This window comes from Vanellus vanellus, assembly GCF_965231255.1.
Source record: "Vanellus vanellus genome assembly, contig: HAP1_SCAFFOLD_52, whole genome shotgun sequence".
NCBI classification, from domain to species: Eukaryota; Metazoa; Chordata; class Aves; order Charadriiformes; family Charadriidae; genus Vanellus; species Vanellus vanellus.
The window spans coordinates 616453-642122 of record NW_028126794.1 but is presented as its reverse complement, the minus strand read 5'-3'; the positions used below and the strand labels follow the sequence as shown (position 1 = coordinate 642122).

The following is a 25670-nucleotide window of genomic DNA, read 5'->3' as shown; positions in this document are numbered from 1 at the left end:
TGGACATTTGCTGCCTCTGGGCAGGGGGACCTGTCCAAGGAGGAAAAGGCAGTGACAAACTGGGAGACTTCTCTGAGGAAATCCCAATGCCATTACTCACAGAATACGCCCTCCCTTATCTGAATGAGGAATGACCCAGCTCCTTCCCAACCCCACAAACTCAATGACATGCTCCTTTATCGGGTAAAATACTACTTTGACACCTACTTTCCATGAGGGCACCTCTGGGGCAGGACTCCCAGAGTCAGAGGCAGAAGAAAAGCTGACCCACACCCCCTCCCCAACTCCTGAGATGCAGAGTTCAACAGAGGGGTGGGGAAACGAGGAGAAATGTGTCTGTGCTCTGAAAAAAGGAAGCGAGGAGAGGGAGTCAGACAGGCGTGCAGTGAAGCCTTCTCCTCAGTGACAGTGTCTCCAGACAGCGACACTGCAGGGCACTTGTTTTTCTGTTGTGCATCACTTGTAGGGGACACTCACTTCTCCTGGACTGGAGGTGCAGCTTCTGAGAAGACATCTTGGGCTCTGGACCCTGTGGCTGTGGGGCGGGCGGGAGAGGAGAGCAGAGGCTTGCTGCGGAGAAGTTGTCTGAAGGTCAGGGGATGGTGGGAGGTGCCGGGATCCCCCCTGCCCGGGCATGTCTGGCAGCAGCTCCCTCTGTCCCTGCCCATGTCTGGGCTGCCAGGAGCTGCCCCTGCCTGGAGCTGCTTCTCTGCCCCCGGGTCTCCTCCCTGCCAGTGCCCCAGAGCCCATCCCACCCGCTGTGTGCTCAGCTCTGCCCTGCAGAACCCTCCCAGCAGCACAGCGCTGCCCGGGGGCATCTCTGGGTGTGAGGGGGCTCAGGAGGGGCTCAGTGAAGTGCTAACAAGAACAGGGGTCTCTGTGTCTTCTCCACAAAGGAGAAAACCATTCCCACCTCCCACTGCCCACCCGGACAGCCAAGGAGAGAAATCCCACAGCACAGACTTGTTCCCTTTCAGGGGAAAGGTGCCTCGATGTCCTTCTTCAAAAAGACTCTGTGCGAAAGTCCTGGGGGTGATGGGGATCCGGGAGCAGCCCTGACCCACACAGGTCCATCTCAGTGACAGAAGGCATCTGCCTTGCTGGCAGTCACTCCTTCCACCCAGAGCTTCTCCCTACAGAAGCTCCGCGGGAGCTCCCCGGGCAGGCGGAGAGCTGACCCTGGCAGAGTCCCTGCCCCGGCACACAGCCCCCGGGGTGCAGAGACCCTGCTGGCAAGGACAGCCCTGCCCACCCCTGCCTGCACACCCCTATGCACACCTCCACAGCCATCCCCAGCAGAAGACAGCCCTTGGGCCCTGTCCCTCTCACCGGGCAGCAGGGAAGCCCTGCTCTGGAGCACATCCTCCTCCTCTACAGCACAGAAACTGAGAGAGTCCTCCTGACAGAGCCCAGCAGCTCTCAGATGGAGCAGCTTGAGGAGATCCCTCCAGGAACTGGAGATGCATTGCCCGGGACCAGAGACTTACCATGCAGAGGGCGGTGAAGATTTCTGCCCCATTGAGCTCTCAGCACCCCCCCTCCCAACTGCCTTTAAGCTCTCTCTGCTTCACAGGTCTCCCCTCTCTGCCTGCAGGCAGTGCCCCCAGCCCTGCTCCTGGGCAGAGCTGTCTCTCTGCAGCACTGCCCGCTTGCCAGGAGCTCCCTCCGTCCCAGCAGCCCGGCCCAGCTCAGCAGCAGAGGACCAGCCCACGGTGGCAGTCTCTCTGTCCCCTCTGGGCTCGCTAGAGGTGTCCCTGGGGCACCAGGGGAACAAGCTGGGAAACAGGATGAAGTCATCACTTGTTTTCCCTCCCTCAGCTGAGGACAGAGACTCTTATTTCTAGCTGTTACAAATTGAGACCTAAGAACAACTTTTTTGTTTTAGTATTAGACAAGAAACGCAGACAATGCCAGGGAGCGATCTCCTTTTCCTGTTCAGAGGGAAAGGATTCAGCTGAGTCAATGGAGGCTTCTCAGCCTGGGTTTGTAGTCCCTGGGGCTACAAGAGGGAGTTAGCTCCATCCCATGCCCACCACAAACCCCCAGGAGGTGGCATTCCTCCCCCTCACTTCACATGGGCACAAAAGCATCTCCTGCATGAGAGCTCCTGGTCTCAGCTCCCTTGTGAAGTAATGGGGAGGGAGGGCAGGAGGATGATGTTTGGACACAGACACCTGGGGACATCTTTGGTGCCAGAGGTGACCAAGAGGCATGTTGGGAACTGCAAGCTCTATTGGAGCAGTTCAGAGAGACAGGGCAGCATCTGGGGGCATCTTGGTGGAGGCTGGTGGGAAATCCCTTGGGCCAGCTTCAATGACAGAAGGTGTCCACGTGGAGGACAAGTGCCCCTGTAACTCTTCCTTCTGCCCAGGGCAGCCCATAGAGGGATTCAGCTGACCAAATGGAGTCGTGCGGCACAGGCAGAGCTCGTTCTCTTCTCCATCAGTTTTCTTTTCCACGTGTCCCTGGAGTAGAATGGCAGGTGTCTCACATGCCTCCCTTCATTGCCTAACCTAATTCAGGGCATCTGAACCTCAATTTACTTTACAAATTCAGGGCTGTAATGGTAGGGGAGGTGCCAGGGCTCTCCAGCACAACTGCATGCGCCTGACAGGGACAGCAGAGGTCCTGTACAGGAGCCCCACCCCCATCCAGCCTGGCTGTGTGACAGGCATCACCCAGGGGATCTCAGACAGAGTGGGTGCCTTTGGGCAAGTGACTGAATCCCACCCCTGCCGTGGCGCAAGCTCTGTCCCTTCTCTCTCCAGTGGATACTGGGCAGCACCTGAACAGCAAGCACATCACACCAGGGTCTCCTACTGTGTTCCTTCACTCTCTAACTCTGCTGGTTCTTCTCTCCTCCAGTGTTTAACCATTGATGACACAATCGTGGATCAGGCCAATGATTTTAACAGTGGTGCTGAACCACAGGATGTCCACACTAAGGACACTCTCAACATCTTCTCTTCCTTCCTGAGATCAGCTTCACCTCCACCACAGGCCCTCAGGGCTGCAGAGACACAACAGACAGCAAACCCCTCTCCTGCTCAGACTGCACAGACCAGCTCTGCTTCTCTTTGGCATGGGACTGAGAAGGATTTGCTCGCTTTGAGGGCAACTCATTTCTTCTTCACACTGCCATGTGCCATCCACTCCAGCGTGTCTCTGCTCTGAAGCAAAGCTGCAATGTTTTTGGGAAGTGACAGCCAATGGCAAACCTCAGAACATCACAGCTTTGCGTGGTGTTTTTCTCTGTGCAATACTCAATGAGGACAGAGAGTCATCAGTAGAGCTTGGGACACCATTGGGTCAGGGTGAGGTGGGGATGCAGGGGTGGTGGTCAAAATCTGCCGAGAAATACTCACTGGCATAGGACAGTATAGGACAGCCTGTGGTGGGGATAGCCCCTTTGCGGGGGCTGGGACTGCCCAACAGAACTGAAATCCTCGTGCAACTGACTATGGCTGCTGTCTCTTCCCCTCAGGACCCCAAGAGGACACCAGGTCCCTTCAGCTTCACTGCTTTCCTGCCACTTCACCCACCCACTTACTCCCTAGAGCCAAGGAGGAGCCCTCGCGTTGTCCTGCACTTGGTATCACACACCCCCACATCTCACTGCCCCCAGGAGGAGCCCTGAGTGTCCCATGAGGGAAAGAAATCCCATTCCTGAGGGAAAGGATCCCCATTGCTAGGGGATGGGGCTCAGGGCTTGAACATCCAGCTTGATGAAACATATCCAGGGCTTTCACAGTCACATACACAGTGGATTGTCACCCTGTAATCAGCGCCTCTGACTTCCTGCTTCACCAGCCCCCAGAGATGGTCCCTTTTCTGGCCATTCCCTCCGTGGTCTCTCCAGTGATGGCCCTCAGTGGGGCTCGCTAACACCCTCAGAAACTTGCAGCTTTGCTGCTGACTTTTACTTCACCAGAGGCTTGGTCAGTCTGTCAGGACGTGCAGTTCAGGAACGTGGCACCAGAGGGCTCATTCACATGCACAACTCACAAGCCAAGTCTGGGCATGATTTCCTTCGCTCCTCAGTTCTTCTCTGCTTAACGAGAGATATGTCAACAGTGACAATATTTCAGTAATAGAAAAACTATAAGAAAGGATTTTCTTTTTCTTCCACTTTCCTTCATTTGTCCTCTTACACATTAAGTGATATCGGCAATCTCCAAATGCTGCTGAAAGCAAACATCTCCAAATGGAGGCTGAATGTGTAGGGAAGTCAAGACCCTTTATGTCAGACACGCTGTGGACAGTCTTTGTCCCAACCCCCAACCCACATGTCTCTCTTCAGCCACCCGGGACTACAGCAGCCTTGTTCACAGCTAAGCTTCCTCCACTGCAGTCTGTGGCTGCATGTTTCAGCCCATTGGCACCAGTTTCCACCTGTTTTACTCAGAGAACAAGCTGCACCCAGGCACAGAGGGATATTTCTTAAATGTCCCAGAAACAAAAACAAAGGAGGAGATGGTTCAATAAAAAATAAAATGTAATCTTCTGCTTTAAATGAAGTCCACATCACCTCCTCTCAAGTCCACTGTTCACAGTGGATGGCCTTAGACCAACAGAAAACACATTTGTCTGCCAAGCCCAGATCTGAAGACCCCCAAAGCCCTCCCTGTAATGGATTCTGTTTCTCCATATTCAATCTTTGCTCACAGCAACGCACATGTTGATGTCATGAGCTCCCTCGATCCACAGAGGGAAGCAGAGTGAACAAAATGCTCTCTTTTGAATAGCCAAATCTGCACTAATCCCAGTGTATCTGGGTTACAGGAGCACCTTCGAGGAGACTCTGCAGCATGTAGATGCGCTCGTTTCTCATTCTCCTCCAGCACTGGACAGCTCGGGTGCAATTGTCCAGAATTCCCTTTCTCCTCAAGGGAGAGAAATGAGTTGTCTCATCTGAGATGCTTTCGCCTACCCCGCCTGTCCACCAGCTCCTGCTCCAGAAAGTCTCCCAGCAGCCCTGAGTTACATTTCCCAGTGCCATGTAGGGGCATCTGCTACCTCTGGGTATCTCTGAGGCAGTGGCCACCTCTGTGTGGGCAACTGCATCAGTTCCTGAAGAAAGATGTTAGGCAGAAGCTGAAACATGCAGGAAACAACTCGGTGTTAGAAGTGTGTAAGAAGTCTTCATATTCTCAACTTTGATGCTGGTCTGTAAATTGTCATTATTGGTTCATAGGCCATGGACACGGACCAGCAAACTGATGGCCCTTTCTCTCCTTCTCTGGAAGTACAGATTTATGCATCTGCTCCCTTCTGACTGGTAACATTTGACTTTGCTCAAGTAGCCCCTGGTTTGATTCCTATCCACGGTCGGCTGTTTTCCTCTTGAGTCCTGCCTTGAGGCACAAAGGCCTGGGAGACCTTGCTGGTGATAACGCAGTCAGAGGCCACCCAACATATCTCAGATCTGTCTATGCCCAGTTTTTAGCAGTGATACTGCATTATCTGTGCTTCTTTTTCCACTGTCCCTGAAGAAGTACCAGGTCGTTATGATGCCCTTGAATTTACTCTGAAGTTTCAGCTGAGTTTTGTTATAGACCATTTCTGTGCTTGGAACATGTTGTCCTTGAAGACCAGCTGTACTGAGGTTGGCTGCCTTTCAATGCTGCCAGCTATGAGATCACCACTAAAGGAACACAGGAACCTCTCTGTCCTCACTGTCTGTGTCTTCAAACACATACTATTCCTCACAGCATCCTTCTGGATGAGTGGGTTCGTGGTGCGCTTGGTAATGAACTGGCTGAAGGTCAGTGGTATAAGGGTTGTAGTGAATGGGGCTACATCTGGCTGTGGTTCCGTCACCAGTGGTGTTCCTCAGGGTTCAGTTCTAGGGCCAGTCCTGTTCCATATATTTATCAACGTTCATGATGGAGGAGTTGAATGCACCATGGGCAAGTTTGCTGGCGATCCTAAACTTGGCTGTGCTGTTGACTCTCTTGAGGGACAAGATGCCTTGCAGAGAGATCGAGATAGATTGGAGCATTGGCCAATGATTAATGTGATGAAATTTAACATGTCCAAATGATGGATACTGACCCGAAGAGGGACTAATGCTCAGCATAAGTATAAATTGGGAGAGGAGTGGCAGCCCTGCGGGAAGGGATGTGGGGGTGCTGGTTGGCAGCAGACTCACGAGGAGTCAGCAGTGTGCCCTGGCAGCCAAGAGGACAAACCTCATCCTGGGGTGCATCAAACACAGTATCACCAGTCAGTCAAGAGAGGTGATTTTCCAACTGCCTTCAGTGTTGGTGCAGCCTCACCTTGAATACTGTGTGCAGTCCTGGGGCACACCATCTGAGAAGGGTGTGAAGGCCCACGAATGCATAAAGAAGAGGGCAAAAAGCTGCTGAAAGGGCTGGAAAGCATGTCATAAGATTAGTCGCTAAGGACTTTAGACTTGTCTAGTTCTGGGAAAAGGACACTGAGGGGCAACGTCCTTTCTCTCGATCCCACAATTTCCCATCCTTTGGTCCTATCCTAGAAATCCCATGGCGAGTCTTGCACAGGCCCCAAATGCACTTTCTGGCTTCCCATCATGAGCCTCAGGCCTCCAAGGAAGAAACCCCCATCATCAGGTGGCAAGGTCATCCTGGCACGGTCTCCCATTGACCCACTGGGTACATCTTTCACACTCATCTGTTGGAACTTTATTTGGATTAATGTTTTACCTGCTGGTATTTTGAATAGTTCGCCTGAAAAGATGGTAATTCATGTCCTAGAAATGGCAATTCTTTCTTTTTTATGGAAGTGTGTGGGACTAGGTCAGCTTAAAATGCCTCCATGGTGTAGGTAGGTATTTGCAGCCTTGTGGAGAAGGAGTTGGGAATATTGGAATCCAAGAATCATATGATGACTTGGGTTGGAAGGGACCTTAAAGATCATCTAGTCCAACCACCCCTTCCATGGACAGGGACATATTGCACTCGTTCAGGTTGCTCAAAATTCCTGTCCTTGGACACTTCCAGGAATGGGACATCCACAACTTCTCTGGCCAACTTCTTCCAGTGTCTTGCCACCCTCATCGTAAACTATTTCTTCCTGATATCCACTGTAAATCTACCCTCTTTCAGTTGAAAGCCATCGCCCCTTGTCCTGCTCCTACAGGCCTTCGTAAAAAGTCACACTCCATCTTTCCTGGTCTATGACCACTATGTTGTCATCTGCAAACCCCGTGGAGAGTGCCCTGAGATCGCCCAAGATGGGGTTTGGAGGCCTCAAGCACATGACCGTTATGTAGAGGCTGAGGGCTGTGGGCTCACTGGTGTGGAGACTGAGGACAAGATAGGAGTAGCCTGAGAGCACTTGTAGGGTGGTTTCAGAGCTGGTGGAGCTTTTCTTCCTGGTGCAAAACAGCATGAGGAAGAAAGAATGGCACAAAGTCCAGACTGGACACCAGGAGAACCAAGTTTGCCTCCAAGGGCAGTGCTTTGGTGCAACACGTCACCCAGAAGGAGTCTGGATGAGCCCAGGGCTTTGTGTTCCATGGAAGAGCCCAGGAGGAGAGAGAGAGAGCAGTCCGGGAAGGTGACACCAAGGTGGGGCAGTCGGGGGCATGGCTACAGCCTGCAGGGAAAGAGGAACCCGTGAGGCGACACTGTAGGACAGCCTGTGGTGGAGATGACAGGGGGATGTGGCAAAGCTGGAAGCCCCCTGACAGAGCCAACCTCTTCATGTCTCTGGTCATGGCTGCTGTCTCTGCCACTCGTGCCCATGGGACCCATCGACACTACAGGAAACTGTGGAGTTTGCCTCTGACTTGGAGTCCTTGAGAGGTTTCTGCAGCTTCCTCTCAGGTCTGAGGTTGATGGACTCAGCACCAAACCCACCAGAGGGGTCATTAGAGTGCGGTGGGCTGGTGCTGTGCTGCTGAGCTGGGCCGGGCTCCTGGGACGGAAGGAGCTCCCGACAAGTGGGCAGAGCTGCAGAGAGACAGCTCTGTGCAGGAGCAGCTCCTCTGCACAGCGCAGCAGGGCTGAGGGCAGTGCCAGGGGACCTCAGGGAGACGAGCGAGGCAGAGAGCGAGCTTCGTGGTGGTCAGGACTGGGAGGAGGACTGAGAGCTCACTGGAGGAGAAATCTCTGCAGCGCTGCACAGGGTGAGTCTGTGGGAGCAGGGCAATGCCGGTGGAGTTGCTGGAGGCATCTCCTAATGCTGGAATAACCCACAGCTTGTGGGACCTGTAAGGGGGGACGGGGGCTCTTGTACGGAAATGTGAATTCAGGGTGTGCAGGCAGTGGTGGCCAGGGCTGTCCTTGCCAGCAGGGTCCCTACACCCCGGGGGCTGTGTGCCGGGGCAGGGACTCTGCCGCCTGCCAGGGTCAGCTCTCCGCCTGCCCGGGGAGCTCCCACGGCGCTGCTGTGGGGAGAAGCTGTGGGGGGAAAGAGCACAACCTCTGGCAGGTCACAGTCCTACTGGTGTTTAGAGATTGCTCCGTTTGTCAGGGCTTCTCACAGCTCCAGATCACTGCAGGACATTCCCAGGGGACTTTTCAAGAAACCCAGCATGGCAGGGGCTGCCTTAAAGGGAAGGGTCCTGTTCTTCCAGTCTTCTACTCTGGGTTCGTTGCCTGTGCAGTGGGACATAGAAATGTCCCACTTTCATCTTGCAGTGCAGGAGGAGGCACTGAGATTCCCAATCTCTTTCTCTTAGAGGTGAATAAACCGTGGAGTGTCAGGAATCACCACTCTGTGGCTCACGGGCAGCATCAGTGTGGCTTTTGCATCCCCTCTGGTGTCTCTGCTGTCCCCACGGGAGCCTGCCCAGCCAGAGCTGGCCCTGGGCAGTGCCCTGCTGCTGGGAGGGGGCTGCAGGGCAGAGCTGAGCACACAGCGGGTGGGATGGACTCTGGGAGCACTGGCAGGGGGAGACCTGGGGACAGAGCAACAGCTCCTGGCAGGGACAGCCCCAGGCAGCAGACAGGGGCAAGGGCTGGGGGGAGACTGCCAACACACCTGAGGGGAGGCTGCCTTCAGCCAGCTCTCCTGGGCTCCTCCACGGATGTGTCTGCTGGGCACTGTCTGCTGGGACCTGAGCACACTCTCTCTTCACATTATCTCCTCTGTGGCACACCGACTGCCTGCTCTGCTGGTCCTGCGGGGCTCGTGAGCTGCCCCCAGCGAGGCACAGCTCTGCCGTTGGGTCCTGGGGAGTGCTGAGCCTTTCCTCGGGGGTGGGCACTCTCCTCTCAGTGTGCTTTGCTTCTCTTGGGGAGGGGTGGTGTCCTGCTCTCTCCATCACAGCTCCATCTCTGGGCTGGGACAGAGGAGAGTGTGCAGATGTGCCCTCTGAAACAGTGCTCCCTGCTCCCACACATATTCAGTTGTTTGTTTTTTGGTTTTTTTTTTTTTTTTTTTTTTTTAATGAGTACTTTGTGTGTGAAGTCATCTTCAAGGCAGCCCAAGTGAGAGTGTAGGGCAGATGGGAAAAACCTGATGGACACTGCAGCTCTCCTGACTCTGCTCTAAGCTACAGAGAGCTGAACCGTTTAGCTTGTCCCGCCTCAAGACCCTTCACACTTTCAGTCACCAAAATGAGGATTTCTACCCCACAAAAGAATACTCACCAGATGTGATGGTGGAAAATAAAAAAACACAGACAAAATTATCATGAATACATGCTAAACCTCTGCTCTGCAGCCAACACTCTGGAGAGTTACTTGTACACATACTGAACTTTTCCATCAACGGTGGATTACATCTGACACCCCTTGTGACTGTGGGAGCTGTCACAAAGCCGATCCCATGTACCCACTGCAGCAGAGCAGGGCTGTCTCCTCAGCAGCACACGGGCAGAGGTGCTGGTCCTCACACCACACTCAGCCAGCACCAAACAGAGACAGGAAATGCATTTCAACTGGGGTGATTTCTATGGAAACTGGAGAGGCTTGGCTAAGAGGGGTCTGTTTGAACTTTATCATGTTCTTTTCCTTTTTTGAAGACTGCCCCCACGCCAAGAAACAGCTAATGTCCAACAGCAGCTCCGCCCATGAGTTCCTCCTCCTGCTATTCACAAACAAGAGGGAGCTGCAGCTCTTGACCTTCTGGCTCTTCCTGGGCATCTACCTGGCTGCCCTCCTGGGAAACGGCCTCATTATCACCGCCATTGCCCGCGACCACCACCTCCACACCCCCATGTACTTCTTCCTCCTCAACCTCTCTCTTCTGGACCTGGGCTCCATCTCCACCACTGTGCCCAAAGCCATGGCCAATTCCCTCTGGAATACCAGGGCCATCTCCTATGCAGGATGTGCTGCACAGGTCTTTCTGCTTTGCTTCTTGCTTGGAGCAGAGTGCGCCCTTCTCACCGTCATGGCCTATGACCGCTACATTGCCATCTGCCAACCCCTGCACTACGGGACCCTCCTGGCCAACAGAGCTTGTGTCTGCATGGCAGTAGCTTCCTGGGGCAGTGGGTTTCTCTATGCTGTGCTGCACACAGCTAACACATTTTCACTGCCCCTCTGCCGGGGCAATGCCCTGCACCAGTTCTTCTGTGAAATCCCCCACATCCTCAAGCTCTCCTGCTCACACTCCTACCTCAGGGAAGTCGGGCTCCTTATATTCAGTTTTTTCTTAGTTTTGGGGTGTTTTGTTTTCATTGTGCTGTCCTATGTGCAGATCTTCTGGGCCGTGCTGAGGATCCCTTCTGAGCAGGGACGGCACAAAGCCTTTTCCACGTGCCTCCCTCACCTGGCCGTGGTCTCCCTGTATGTCAGCACTGGCATGTTTGCCTACCTGAAGCCCCTCTCCATCTCCTCTCCATCTCTGGATCTGGTGGTGTCAGTGCTGTACTCGGTGGTGCCTCCAGCAGTGAACCCCCTCATCTACAGCATGAGGAACCAGGAGATGAAGGATGCCCTGTGGAAACTCTTTGAATACAATGTACTTAATTTTATTAAGGTGCCCAATGTGCAATGAGGTCTTCCATGGTATCTCAGAAAAAGCCATCACGAACTTATCTTCCTATGTGTCTTTGTTTTTTCTTTGGTGATATTGCTTTTGTTTTGTTTTGTTTTGTTGACATTTTTGTTGTTGTTTTATTATACCTCTGATATTATTGTGCTTGTTCTACCTTTTTTTTTCTTGACCCAAAAGCTGCATGCACATATTTATCTGGGCTCCCTTTCTTGATAAATTCAGTAAAGCAGCCAGCTGAAAATTTTTTGTATTAGCCCCATCTCTTCACCTCCCCTGGAGCGGGACGAGCAGCCCCAGCACGCAGGAGGGGTTCAGGAGGCAAATGCCCAGCTGCCCCATGGGGGATCAGCCCCGGGGGCCTTTGGGCTGCCCCTGGATGCCTCGCTGGGCACTCCGTCTCTGCTGCCGGCGAGTCGGGGCTGCTGCTCCCCTGGAGCCATGGCCAAGGGCAGCAGCAGAACGTGGCCTTTTCAGTGCTGGTGTCTTCTCACATCCACACTGTCCTGCTGTGCCCTGGCCGTTGTGTTACCCCTAAGGTCTTGTGGAACTTGTGACAGTCCTGTTGTCTCTACATCCTTGTGGCTGTGGGCAGGAGCAGGCCATGTGAACCAGTTTATCACAGCTGGTCTCTGTGCAAGCACCACCACAACCAAAAGGGTTTCTCAAGGCAGGGCCTGAAGGCTGGATGCGTCTTTGACATAAAAAGGCCTAAACCATAGGCCTCGAACCAAAGTTGACTTCTGAATGAACTTAGACGTGGACTTCTGAGTGAACCTCCCAACCAGCATCATATCAGCATGAAATACAACCATGGGAACAACCCCTGGAAACCGTAAAAGGCAGAAATAGAAACTTTTAAACCTAAGCCAGGAGACAGGAACTCCTCAGATGCGCCCGGGATCCTGGCTGGATCCAGGACATGCCCAAGCGAGGCAAGCCAATCCGCCAGATGTTTCCCTGCATTTTGACATATAGATTTGGTTGTTAAACTGTATATAAGCAGGACCCTCTCACAGCAAAGACAGAGACCTCACCTACGAGTGGACACACTGTGTAGGATTTCCCAATTGCCGGGAGCAGTTCTCCGATGCTTCGTTGTGACGGGGCTCCCCATCTGAAGCATGGATCTGGATGATGGTAAAGTATCAGGGCAATTGGTGATGTATCTTCCTTAATCACTATAGTTAACTCTATGTAGTAATGATTAGGTGCATTATCTTGCTTATTCGTTATGCTGCTTTTAACTAAAGTAAAATAAGCTTATCTTTTTAACTTGGTGTCTGTGTCCTTTCTGCTGACCCTGTCGATTTGCAAAACACTCTTCCAAAGCTGGTGTCAGGAATGCACCCAGGGAGCTGCTCCCTCAAAGGACGGTTTCTCTTCTGTGGTTCTTGATGGATTGAGGGGGACAGGCTCAGAGTCCCAGAGGATCCATGAGGGACCAAGGGCTGGGTGAAGACCTCCCTACATGGTTGCACATGTCCACTCAGACAGCAACTGGTCTTTATCTGACTGGAGCTGCCCCACCTGCAGTGGGTCCGATGGATGGCAGATGCCATCCTGGAGAGGAATCGAGAGCTGCCAGGAGAGCTCAGGGGATCTGCAGGGACAGTGTGTGAGCCTGGGTGAGAATAGAGCGGCAGCTCATAGAATGAGTTACCATCCAAGGTAATGTCACCCAGAAGAAAAGTGAACCTGTGGAGTCCATGGGCAGTGCTCCTTCCAGCACTGGCCACTCGCCCCAGTTCATGGGTGAAGTTTGCTCTGCGACCATCTCCTGCCTGAGTCCTTGATAGGCCAGCAGAAGGCACATGGCCTGAACGCCAATTGTGAGGGTGTGTCGTGCTTTGGTCCAGACTGGGCACTGAAACAAACAACAGATGATCTCCACAACCTCTCTTTCCAAGGAGAGGAGGGAGACAGAGACACCTGAGTTTAAAAAATAAACTAAACTACTTTAATGAAAATATTAATAATATAATACTAATAAAAAAGAAAATACTGTTATAGATACACTATATGTAAACTGTATCGAGCTCTCTGGATGACGATGACCTCACCGACAGGCACTGAGAAATTTCCAGACTGCACTCAGTGATGGACGGGAACTGGATTCTGGATCTGGATTCCAGAAAATGCAGATTGGGATAAAAGGCTGACGGCCAAACTGAGTCCTCCTCAGACGTCAGCTGTTGAAGGAAGACGGCTGACCCTTTGATCCCTCAGCTTTTACACTGAGCATGAGGCAGATGGGATGGAATACCCCGTTGGTCAGTTTTGGGTCACCTGTGCTGTCCGCTCCTTCCCTCGGATGTGACCACTCTGTGCTATTCTGCTTCTGACCCTCCAGTGTGAGGAAGTGAGCTGCCCTTGGGTGTTACAGCAATAAAGATAAGCAGGAGCCTCTCTGCACACCACTGAGGCCTTGTGGCTCTGGAAACAGACACTCTCTGAAGAATGGGCCATTAATTTCAGAGAGTGCAGCTAGTTAGAAGAGACCACTGGAAAGTATAATTACTGAACAGAAAATTTGTTCTGTTTTACCTCAAAGCAGGACAGACAGGGATCTTCAGAGCCTGGGTGGGTGCAGCTGCACAAACACAGATGTCTTCAGTCACAGGGACACAGACGCCTGGTGCCTGTGCAGGTGTCCTGGCACCCTCTGCCTAGCCTCTATCAGCAGCTCCCAAGGGGCTCTGGTCTCCTGCAGGTCCCGTGTGACATTGGCCTGTCCCACACCAACACCTCAGCTACGCCGGGGCCTCTACAGGTGGCCCTGGATGTCCGTGGTCAGAGATCTGAAGTCTGCCTGGAACAGCTTGCAACTTCTCAAAACACATGAGCACCTTTTCATCAGCTGAGATGACGGTGTATTTTTTATAAAATGGCAATGCTTTCCCACCGTGCCAGAATGGGAATTTCCAAGAAGTGTATTAATCGCAGGAGAAGGAATCTTGGCCTTCCCCTGTACTTGCATTGCAGGACTTTGCCCATGATGCTGTGGATTTAATCTCCTGACTCTTTCCACCTTTCCTGACAAAATGACTGGGTCTAAAGGTACCTTCTCAGCAGGCCATCTGGACCTATGCCCTTCCCATCGCTCTCCAGTTTCCCCTTCCCCTTACTGCTCGTTCAGTCTGATCCCTCTCAACGACCCAGGTGCTGCTTTGCGCTTCAGGGACCTAGAAGCCCGGCCTTGTCTTTCAGCAGTCTAATGGGCTCTTCAGCCAAATCCTTCAGTGTGTTTATACCTATCATTTCCCACCAGTCTCTCTCCAATACTTCTAGTGACGTTGATGACCCTCACTGGAGGAGGTTCACCAAGTTGAAGAAGCCCACGTCCCTCAGCATTCCAACACAGGGCACATGCTTTAGGCCCCAGGGCTCAAAACCAGGAAATTCCACCTGAATTAAGAAAACAGGTTTTGGCACCAGGGGTGCCTGACACTGGCCCAGGCTGCCCTGAGAGGCTGTGGAGTGTCCATTCATGGAGACATTCAAAACAGACCTGGGCATGCTGTTGAGCAGCCTGCTCTGGCCGACTCCCTTTAGGCAGGGGATTGAAGTAGATGATGTCCAAAGACCTCTCTCAATCTACATGATACAGTGAGGACATGAAAGTCCAGCAAAAGGCTTTATGTCTAGGGTAGATGCTTGTGAGGTCCCTTCTGCCTGAGAAGGCAACAGGCCAGCAGCAGCCCAAGGACTGGCATATTATTGTGAGGTGACCTCTGCCATAGTCCCAGATACCTGAACAGCCAGCGTCTGCTTTGGATGGTCATTTTGGGGTCACAGCTGTCTCTGCAGGTGGCAGGCCAACCCCAGGCTCAAGGCTGGGTTCAGTGCCCATGAGGTCCTTGCTTCATGAGTACCAGACAGCTCAGAAGCAGGCCCATGGTTTGGATGTTAATTCTGAGGTCAGTGCTGCCACAATCTCTGACAGGCCAGAAGCAGGCAGATCACCTGGATATGGATTTGGAGGTCAGCGCTGTCTGACTGCCTGAGAGGCCAGAACCAGCCTCAGGGTGAGCTCGGTGTTTGGAGGTCACTTCTGCTTGAGTCCTTGACTTGCCAGCAGCAGGCGAATGTCCTGAACGCCAACTGTGAGGGTGCTGCTTCCGGAGAACCTGAGAGACCATGAGCCAGCTCAGAGGTGTTGGATGTGCTGGGTTTCAGAGCACCTCTTAGGGCAGCAGAGGGTTGATGACCCAGCTTGGTACTTATGAGGTCCCAAGTATGGAACATGCCAGCAGCAAGAGGTTGCTTGTGAGGTCACCACTTGTGAGGTCACCACTTTTGAGGTGACTGGCCAGTAGAAGGCCTGTGACCGGGATCTGTGTTTGTGAAGACATTTCTTTGTGAATATGTTTTTAAGCAAGGATCAGGTTTGTAGCTGTGTTAGGTGCCTGTGAGGTCTTTTCTTCTTGGAAACTTTCCTGGACTCTTCCCTAGGTGGTGGGATGCCTGCATTAGCGTTCCCAAGGCTTCAGACAGCTTTTGCCTTCTCAGCAGTGAAATGTCTCGGCTTTTCTCTCCCCTGGGTTGGGATTTCTGGACTCACTGGAGAGATGCCCAGCAGAGCCAAGGTGCCTGGGCCCCTAACCCCTGTCCTGGATGGGGCTCATGATGGGAGGTGTGGCACTCAGCATGCTGTGTGGTCCCCATCACTGCCTGGTGGGCTTGTATCCCCCATCCTCTGGAAGCCATTGTATTTCCTGCAGCAGCAGGAGCCCTTTCCCATGGCCCCTTAGATGGTTCTGTCAGGCTCCAACCCCCGGGTGAGATCTATACTGGGACATAGGGGCTCCTTTCTCTTTAGTCCCCACCCATGCACACCACAACCTGGACGTCAGATGAACACACAAGGGTGCATAAGTGCGGGAGCAGCGTGACCACCACATCGGCAAAGACGTTTCAAGGGTGCACCCAAACCCTTGGCTCAGGATCTGCCTTCCCCGGGCCTGGGGCTCAGGGCTCAGCCTTTCTGCTTCAGAAAGCCAAGGCAGGGTTTTCTCAGCCGCGCAGCTGCCCCCACAGGGCCTTTGTCTACCTGCAATCATGGCCTCCAGTTGTCTGCTCAAACGAGTCCCTGGGGAGGCTTTGTCAGTAACCGCCCTCAGTGGGGCTCAGTAATACTTCATGGTACTTTTTCTCTGCTGATTGTGACTTCTTCATGAGAGGTTTGTGCAATCTCCTCTCAGTACCTGAGGTTCAAGGGCTCCGCAGCAAATACGCCATGGGGCTGATTACAGTGACGAAAGCCCTAACAAACCATGTCTCTTCCTGCAATTTCCTTGTACTGTTGTACAGTTAATTGGACAGTTTCCTAGTGTACTTATGGAGACAGATTTCAAAGAGCTTCTATGAAAAAAGACTGTTTATTGTCAAAATAGAGGAGAGATGATAGCTGCACTCTCTGATTGATGTTGATGCAGGGTCTCTCCTGAGGAGATCTGGACCAGTAAGAGAAGCTGTCCCTTGAGGTCTGACACAGCATGGACACCCTGGCTCCACACCTCCCCAACCCCACCATGTCTCTCCTCAGCCACCTGGGACTCGCTTCCCTTTGCCTCCCATCACACTTCTCAACCGCAGTCTGCAGCTGGAGGTTACAGCTCCTTTGCACCAGCGCCCACTGCTTTCCTTAGAGACTGGGCGGCACAAAGGCAAAGAGGGATTCTTCCGAGTTTTGAACAAACACAGGAAAAATTGGTAAGATTCACCATTAAAGTGAAACACACTCCTCAACTTTGCGCCGAGTAGAAGCTGCCACCAATGCTGTTCACCTTCCACAAGGCATAACCATGCAAGAAATGTTTTAGACAGAAATCAAATGCTAAAATCAACAAAATTAAAGAGTTGCCTAAAGACAGAATTCCACCATCTGATTAAAGACAGGCAGGCTATTAAGTGCCTGAAGCTCAAAGTAGAAACGGCATTGTTGAGAGGTGTCTGAAAGATAAAAGAGGAAGGGAAAGGGGAACGTAGGGAGCAATCCAAGTGCTTCTGTGCAGATGCGCTGCTGGAAAGGTGCCTTCAGACATGGTCAGTTTAGTTCCAAGAGGTGGAAATATGTGAAAGATGAGGGAGATTAAATGCAGAGCCTGTGTGAGAGAGTCGTGACAACGCAGATAGAGGGGAAGGTCAAAAGCTCTCCTCTTGCTATCAGTGCACATCCTGAAAACTCCTCATCTTCGTCTCATGGGAAAACACTGACACTTTATTAGAAGTATTCACTTGTTTCAGCTGATGAGGTCATGCTTGTACACGTGTCAAAATTTCTCAGGCAGCGCTCCGCTGTCTGACCCAGTGGTACCTCCAGAGGCCCCAGTGTCTCTGAAGCCCATGCCTGCGCCTGGCCGCTGTCCCAGAGGAGCTGCTGGAGACCAGAGCCCCTGGGAAGCTGCAGCTGGAGCCGGGGCAGTGGGTCCCAGGCACCTACAGTGGCACCACGCACCTGTGTCCCTGTAATTGCATCCCACCCCAATTTTGTCATCACTTGCCTTTGCAAAGAGAGGCAGCACACAAAATCCCCCAGAGATCAGTATCTGAAAACAAGACAGAAGCAAAGAAGGAATATAACACCAACCTCATGCATCCTGACAAAGAGGAAGTCAGGCAAAAACACCAGGAAGCCTGTGTGGGTGAATAAGGAGCTCCTGGACAATCTCCAACAGCAAAAGGAAACCTACAGAGGTTGGAAGAAAGGACAGGTACCCTGGGAGGAATGCAAAGGAATTGTCTGAGCAGCCAGGGATTGTGTTTGGAAAGCTAAAGCCTGGGTAGAGGTGAATCTTTCCAAGGGATGTCAGGGGCAACAAGAAAGCCTTCTACAGGTACATCAGTGACAAAAGGAAGACAGGGAATAACTTAATGAAATACAACAAGGGAAAGTGTAGGGTCCTACATCTGGGCAGAAACAACCCCAGGTTCCAGTATAGGATGGGGAGCTACCTGTTAGAGAGCAGTGTAGAGGAAAGGGACCTGGGGGTCCTGGTGGACAGCAGGATGACCATGAGCCAGCACTGTGCCCTTGTGGCCAAGAAGGCCAATGGCATCCTGGGCTGTATTAGAAGGGGGGTGGTTAGCAGATCGAGAGAGGTCCTCCTTCCCCTCTACTCTGCCCTGGTGAGACCACATCTGGAATATTGTGTCCAGTTCTGGGCCCCTCAGTTCAAGAAGGACAGAGAGCTGCTGGAGAGAGTCCAGCGTAGGGCAACTAAGATGATTAAGGGAGTGGAGCATCTCCCTTATGAGGAAAGACTGAGGGAGCTGGGTCTCTTTAGTTTGGAGAAGAGGAGACTGAGGGGTGATCTTATTAGCGTTTATAAATATATAAAGGGAGAATGTCATGAGGATGGAGCCAGGCTCTTCTCAGTAGCAACCAATGATAGGACAAGGGGTAATGGATTCAAGCTGGAACACAAGAGGTTCCACTTAAATTTGAGAAGAAACTTCTTCTCAGTGAGGGTGACAGAGCACTGGAACAGGCTGCCCAGGGAGGTTGTGGAGTCTCCTTCTCTGGAGACATTCAAAACTCGCCTGGACACCTTCCTGTGCAACCTCATCTAGGTGTTCCTGCTCCGACAGGGGGATTGGACTAGATGATCTTTTGAGGTCCCTTCCAATCCCTAGCATACTGTGATACTGTGATACTGTGAAGACTAGGGAAAATGTGAGCCCACTTAGGAAGTAAACAGGAGACCTGGTCGCATGGGACATTGACAAGGCTGAGGTACCCAATGACTTTTTTGTCTTGGTCTTCACCAATAAGTGCTATAACCACACTGCCCAAGTTGCGGGAGGCAAAGGCAGGGACTGGGAGAATAAGGTACTTCCCACTATAGGGGAAGACCAGGTTCAAGACCAGCTGAGGAACCTGAAGGTGCACAAGTCCATGGGACCTGATGAGATACATCCTTGGGTCCTAAGGGAACTGTCAGATGAAGTTGCCAAGCCACTGTCCATCATATTTGAGAAGTCGTGGCAGTCTGGTGAAGTTCCTGCCGATTGGAAAAGAGGATACATAACCCCCATTTTTAGAAAGGGAAAAAAGGAAGAAAAAAAAAAGGGAACTACAGGCTGGTCAGTCTCACCTCAGTTGCCAGCAAGATCATGGAGCAGATCCTCCTGGAAGGTCTGCTAAGGCAAATGGAAAACAAAGAGGTGATTGGTGACAGCCAACATGGCTGACAAATCATGCCTGACAAATTTGGTGGCCTTCAAAGGTGGCCTTACAGCATTGGTGGATCAGGGGAGAGCAACAGATGTCATCTATCTGGACTTGTGCAAAGCATTTCACAGTGTCATGCATGACATCTTTGTCTCTAAGTTGGAGAGACAAGGATTTGATTGATGGACCACTCGGTGGATAAGGAACTGGCAGGATGGTCGCATTCAAAGAGTTGCAGTCAATATCTTGATGTCTAAGTGGTGAGCAGTGACGTGTGGTGTTCCTCAGGGGTCGCTACTGTGGCCTGGGCCGTTCAACGTCTTTGTCGGTGACATGGACAGTGGGGTCAAGTGCATCCTCAGCAAGTTTGCCGATGATACCAAGCTCTTTGGTGAGGTAGACACGCTGGAAGGGAGGGATGCCATCCAGAGGGACCTGGACAGGCTGGAGAGGTGGGCCCAAGCCCACCTCATGCAGTTCAACAAGGCCAAGTGCAAGGTCCTACATCTGGGTGGGAGCAATCCCAAGCACAAATCCAGGCTCGGAGGGGAATGGCTGGAGAGCAGCCCTGAGGAGAAGGACCTGGGGGTGCTGATTGACGAGAAGCTCATCATGAGGCTGTCACCAATATACCATATATATATAATTATATATATGTCAAAATAAAGTTCTAAGAGCTGAAGCTACCCTTTAAGGCCCAAGTATTTGCTACCTTAGAGCAACTGTAAGGCAGCAATACCTGCAAAGGCCAAGGGTCTTAATTAAGATTAGCACCTTCCATCCTATAATCATCATGCAAGAAGACTAACCCTTACAGTTTTTGTGACCCACTGGATGGTATTTTAAAGATGGTTTTTAGAGACAAATGCAGTTCAGTGAACACAGTATTCATATTCACCACTGGCAAGAGGTAGCTGAGGCTGTCACCAAGGGCAACTAAGACGATTAAGGGCTTGGAGCATCTGCCTTATGAGGAAAGGCTGAGAGAGCTGGGACTCTTTAGCCTGCAGAAGAGAAGGCTGAGGGGAGACCTTATTATGGCATACAAGTATCTAAAGGGTGGGTTGAAGGAGGATGGAGCCAGGCTCTTTTCAATGGTTCCCAGTGACAGGACGAGGGGTAATGGGCACAAGTTAGAACACAGGAAGTTCCGTTCAAATACACGGAAAAACTTCTTTAACCTTTAAGAAGGGTGACAGAGCACTGGAACAGGCTGCCCAGGGAGGTTGTGGAATCTCCTTCTCTGGAGATTTTCAAGACCCGCCTGGATGCAGTCCTGAGTAATGTGCTCTGGGCAATCCTGCTTTAGCAGGGGAGTTGGACTAGATGATCTCTAGAGGTCCCTTCCAACTCTGAAAACTCCGTGATTCTGTGATTAAAGGGTCAGCTCTCTTCCTTCAATGGCTGACGTCTGAGAAGGACTCTGTCTGTCCATCTGCCTTTGATCCTGATCCTGAATTCTTATCTGGAATCCAGTTCCCCTCCATCACTGAGTCCAGTCTGGGACTTCCCCAGCACCAGCCAGTGACGTGATCATCATCCTGGGAGCTTGATATGGTTTTGTATATATTTCATTATTTTCTTTTTATTTTATTATTAATAGTTCATTAAAGTAGTTTAATTCCTTCTAAACTCATAAGTCCCTTTCTTTCTCTCCTGCCTCTCCTCGGTAGGGGAGAACATCTGTTGTTCTGCCTGAGTGGCCAGTCCAGCCCAAACCTCAACAGCTACACATTCACCCTCCGTTTGGAGAGGTCCAGTTTCAATATCATTTGGAAATTGCTCATATCACTTAATGCATAAGCAGATAAATGAAGAAAAGTAGAAGAAAAAGAAATCTTTTTCTTTTCTTTCATTTTTTAAATCTTTTCACTTCTGAAACCTCTCACATAAGAATTGTAGAGTTTAGAAAATTATGCTCAGAGACTTGGCTTGTTAGGGCATTTTGCATGTTAATGAGCCCTCTGGTGCCAAGTTCCTGAACTGCAGACACTGAGTGTGGATTGAACTGACCTCTCGAGAAGTAAAAGTCAGCAACAAAGCCCCAAGTTTCTGAGCATGTCTGTGGGCCGCACTGAGGGCCACCCCTGAAAAGACCTTGGAGGGAATGAGCAGAAAAGGGACTGTCCCTGGGGGCTGGTGAAGCAGGAAGTCAGAGGCAGTGCTCACAGGTTGGGAATCAAACGTGGAAGTGGCTGTGAAAGCCCTTGATGTGTCTCATCAAGAAGGATGTCCAAGTGCTGACCCCCACACCCTGGGAGTGGGGATCCTTTCCCTCACGGGATGCTCAGGGCTCTTTCCCAGAGCAGTGAGATGAGGGGGTGTGATGCCAAGGGCAGGACAGTGGTAGGACACCTCTCAGGCTCTCTGCAGGGTGGTGGAGGCAATAAGGCCTCGTTGATATAAGGAACTGGAGTGCTCTCAGGGCCCTCAGTGGAAGAGGCTTCAGCCGTAGTCAAAAGGACAAGGATTTCAGTTCTGTTGGGGGGTCCCAGCTCCAACAAAGGGGCCATATCCCCCTCCCCTCCCCCCCCCCCCCCCCCGGCTGTCTTACACTTCCCTATGCCTGTGCCAGTCTCTCTGCAGATTTCAGCCACCACCCCTGCTTCCCCACCCCACTCTGGTCCCATGCTGACCCAAGTTCTACTGATGACTCGCTGTCTTCACCTACTATTTCCTCAAACACAAAGCCATGATTTTGTGAGGTTTTGCCAATGGCTGTGAGTTCCCCAAAACCTGTGCAGCTTCTTCCAAAGCCCTCCTAATGCTCCTCAGACGCCAAAGATGTCTCAGCCCATAGATTCATTTGAATCCTCTATTTAGCTGCATGTCCCAGCACTGAACTTCACATCTTCCTTCTGCTGCTGCCTCAAAGTCAAAACTAGACCTATTTCACGTCAGTATGACACCCTCCTGTTATCCCAAATCTGGGTTCGTTACCCGGTGTGCAAGCCAATAACACACCGAGCAGAGGTATTTCCAAGTTTATTCCATTAATGTGCAGAAACGGGGTGCTCAGCCTGAAACAGGAGCACACCTTGGTTTCAAAAATCTCCACTTTTATGCATTGGTTATTACATATTCAAACAATTCATACATATTCATTGTTATTCTCTTGAAGGATTGGTCAAGATTTCTTTGCTTCCCAAGTAAATTACTGTACAAACTCTGTTGTCTTCTTCCAGTGTCCTCTTTTGAGTAGGTGGTATCATTTGGGTATGTGGACAGTGAGTCGATGGTCGTGATCTCCCCCTGCCGGAATTACCTTTTACCTACTGCTCCTCTGATCTTGGCAGTTCCAAGCAGTTTTCTCGGTTTGCTGACCAGGCCCACAGTTCATCGCTCTCTTGACAGGAATCCCCTGCTTATCAACAATGCTCCATTGTCTGCTGGTTACTTCCTTAATTGAATCATAGAAAAATCATGTCTAGTTACTATTTCTCTACTTTAATCTGAGGTAAAAAATTAAATAGGGCTGGGGGCAGTACAGAGGGCTCGAGCAGCAGCAGGTTTCCGTGGTTGCTTCAATTACAATGACATTTTACATTTCATTTTCCTAGTTAATGTCAATTTTACTGCAGCAGAGAGAGCCGCCCTGTTATTACAGATATAGTCCTCAGGAAGGCAGTTCTGACACTGTGATAACACATTTACTAAAGGCCTCGCTATTATCCAGCACAGCAGGGTCATGCTTCCGGAGATGTGGAGTGAATAGAAACATTCCTGTACGAACAGGATCATCACAGAGGAAAAACAAAGCCTAATCCTGCCCTGAGAAGAGCTAGGAACAGCCTGTGAGGAGACACGGGCAGCTTACTGCTGCTGAAGGTGAACCCATTGAATCCCTTTCTTCAGTGCTTCTTTGAGCTCCTGGTTCCTCATGCTGTAGATGAGGGGGTTCACTGCTGGAGGCACCACCGAGTACAGCACTGCCACCATCAGATCCAGGAATGGGGAGGAGATGGAGGGGGGCTTCAGGTGGGCAAACACTCCAGTGCTGAGAAAGAGGGAGACCACGGCCAGGTGAGGGAGGCACGTGGAAAAGGCTTTGTGCTGTCCCTGTTGTGAGGGGATCCTCAGCACGGCCCTGAAGATCTGCACATAGGACAGCACAATGAAAACAAAACCCCCAAAGAAGAGACAGGCACTGACCACAAGGACCCCAGCTTCCCTGAGGTAGGAATCTGAGCAAGACAGCTTGAGGATCTGGGGAATTTCACAGAAGAACTGGTCCAGGGCATTGCCCTGGCAGAGTGGCAGTGAAAATGTATTGGCCATGTGCAGCACAGAATAGGGAAAAACACTGCCCCAGGCAGCTGCTGCCATGCGGACACAAGCTCTGCTGTCCAGGAGGGTCCCGTAGTGCAGGGGTTGGCAGATGGCAACGTAGCGGTCATAGGCCATTACTGTGAGAAGAAAAAACTCTGCTGACATGAAAAAGACAAAGAAAAAGACCTGTGCAGCACACCCTTGGTAGGAGATGACCCTGGTGTCCCAGAGGGAATTGAGCATGGCTTTGGGCACAGTGGTAGAGATGGAGCCCATGTCAAGAAGAGAGAGGTTGAGGAGGAAGAAGTACATGGGGGTGTGGAGGCGGTGGTCGCAGGCGATGGTGGTGATGATGAGGCCGTTTCCCAGGAGGGCAGCCAGGTAGATGCCCAGGAAGAGCCAGAAGGTCAAGAGCTGCAGCTCCTGTGTGTCTGCCAATGCCAGGAGGAGGAAGTGGGTGATGGAGCTGCTGTTGGACATTTGCTTCCTCTGGGTATCTGTTAATATTAACTGTGGTTATCTGTTAAGGAGGAAAAGGCAGTACTGACTCAGACCAGACTTCTCCCAGCAAAGTGTATTGCATATATCTTTGCAGCCCCACATTCAGACTCTCAGTCCAGGAGCACCTCTCTGCAGCTCCCTCACTTGAGCCCTGGGTTTTGCTGGCTGAGGCTGCCACTGGGAGCTGGGACTCTGCAATGGGCTCCCGAGAAGTCCTCCTTGCTGTGCAGCAAGAGGGAACTAGGACCGCAGGGCGATCTCCAATTAAATGTACTCATGTATATCAAAGAGCTTTTCAGCACTGTGTGCAATTTGACCAACTGCACAGCAGAGGAGAGGGGATTTTGTTTTCTTTATCTTGTTCTGGTTGCACCTGCCACATTTCGGAGCAGTTTGAGATGGCTGAAATCCCTGACATTTCTAATGCACTCCAGGTGAAATCTTATGGGTCCTGAGAGGCAAAGGGAGAGCCCCTTAGTGCAGAGAGAGGAGAGCGGCTCTGCCCATCAGTCCTCTTCTCCGCTGCCCTGTGCTGGCAGCTTGCAGCTGGAGGAAGATCTCTCTCAGGTGTTCCCATCAAAAGAAGCAGGACACTGCGGAGAGGAGAGGAATCCAGGTTCAAAGGGCAGATATACAGACTCATTGCCTTTTCTCATCTCTCCCCTCCCAGACTGGGACCAGGAGGGGTCACTGCAGCTGCCCACGTACAGCTGCCCAGCAGCATTTCCATGGCCTGAGCACTGAGATGTCTTCTCCATGTGGATCCGAGGGAGCACAGAGAGACTATGGGAGAGCTGTGCCCTTCTGAAGGGCACCCTGCAGCCCAGCAGGACTCCCCAGGGAAATAGTTAATGTTCTGAAGTTGCCTGGAGGAGACCTGGGCGCGTTGCTGCCATAGACACGACTGCAGAGCAGGACCCAAAGGGTCGGCATCTGAACGGGAGCTGAATCTGCCACCCGCAACCCCCACCCCCTGCACTGACTCAGTTTATCCAATGGAGAGGACATGGGCAGCTCAGGCAGGAGGGGCGGCAGTGAGGTGCCACAATGCTCCTGACAAGGGAGGAGGGACATGCAAAGCAGACGGCAATCCGGGGTTCGTCCTTTGCTGGGCTCTGGTTGCTGCAGGGACAATGCGTGCCCGAGACCCCGTGGGCTGGAGGGCAGAGCTGTGCCCCGGCTGGGAACGGAGACCAGGCAGGAGCTGCCCAGGGGAAGGTGTCTGTGCTGCAGGGACAGCACGGACGTGCCCACATCCCCCTGGTCAGTGTTTCAGGCAGCAGCTCCCTCTCACTCCCTGCCCGTGTCTCTGCTGCCAGCAGCCGTCTCCTGTCCCCGGCTCAGCTCCCGCTCAGTGCTCACAAACCCTGTCCTGCTGCTGTGCGCCCACCTCTGCCTGCAAACACCTCCCAGGGACGGGGCGCTGCCCAGGGGCATCTCTGAGTGTGTGGGGGCTAAAGACCGGTTCACAGCAAACCTGATGTGGCTGCAAAGGGGAAGGTGCTGCTGAGTCGGTGTGCTGCCCGAGAGGTCCTCTGAAAAATGGCATGAGGTGGAGCTGACCCGTGCTGCACTCTTGAGAGCAGAAGCACCATGCCCTGACCTGCTCACCCCTACCTTACTGTGCTGGGGGTCACTCCTTCCACCCACAGCTTCTCCCCACAGCTCCATGGGAGCTCCCCGGGCAGGCGGAGAGCTGACCCTGGCAGGTGGCAGAGTCGCTGCCCCGGCACACAGCCCCCGGGGTGCAGGGACCCTGCTGGCAAGGACAGCCCTGCCCACCCCTGCCTGC

At 52.1% G+C, this 25670-nt stretch overlaps 2 protein-coding genes across 2 annotated transcripts; one reads left to right on the top strand and one right to left on the bottom strand.

Annotated features, from left to right (window-relative positions):
* Window positions 1–9981: 9981 nt before the first annotated feature.
* Window positions 9982–10935, top strand: LOC309685745 (olfactory receptor 14A16-like; the record flags this gene model as incomplete). Its single annotated transcript, XM_082501471.1, has 1 exon — window positions 9982–10935. One exon carries the CDS (start codon window positions 9982–9984, stop codon window positions 10933–10935), a length of 954 nt encoding a protein of 317 aa, XP_082357597.1.
* An 11986-nt stretch (window positions 10936–22921) lies between these two features.
* Window positions 22922–23857, bottom strand: LOC309685744 (olfactory receptor 14I1-like; the record flags this gene model as incomplete). The annotated part of the gene is made up of 2 exons (XM_082501470.1): window positions 22922–23203; window positions 23564–23857. The coding sequence occupies 2 exons, from the start codon at window positions 23855–23857 to the stop codon at window positions 22922–22924; spliced, it is 576 nt and encodes a 191-aa protein (XP_082357596.1).
* Between the last annotated feature and the right edge of the window lie 1813 nt (window positions 23858–25670).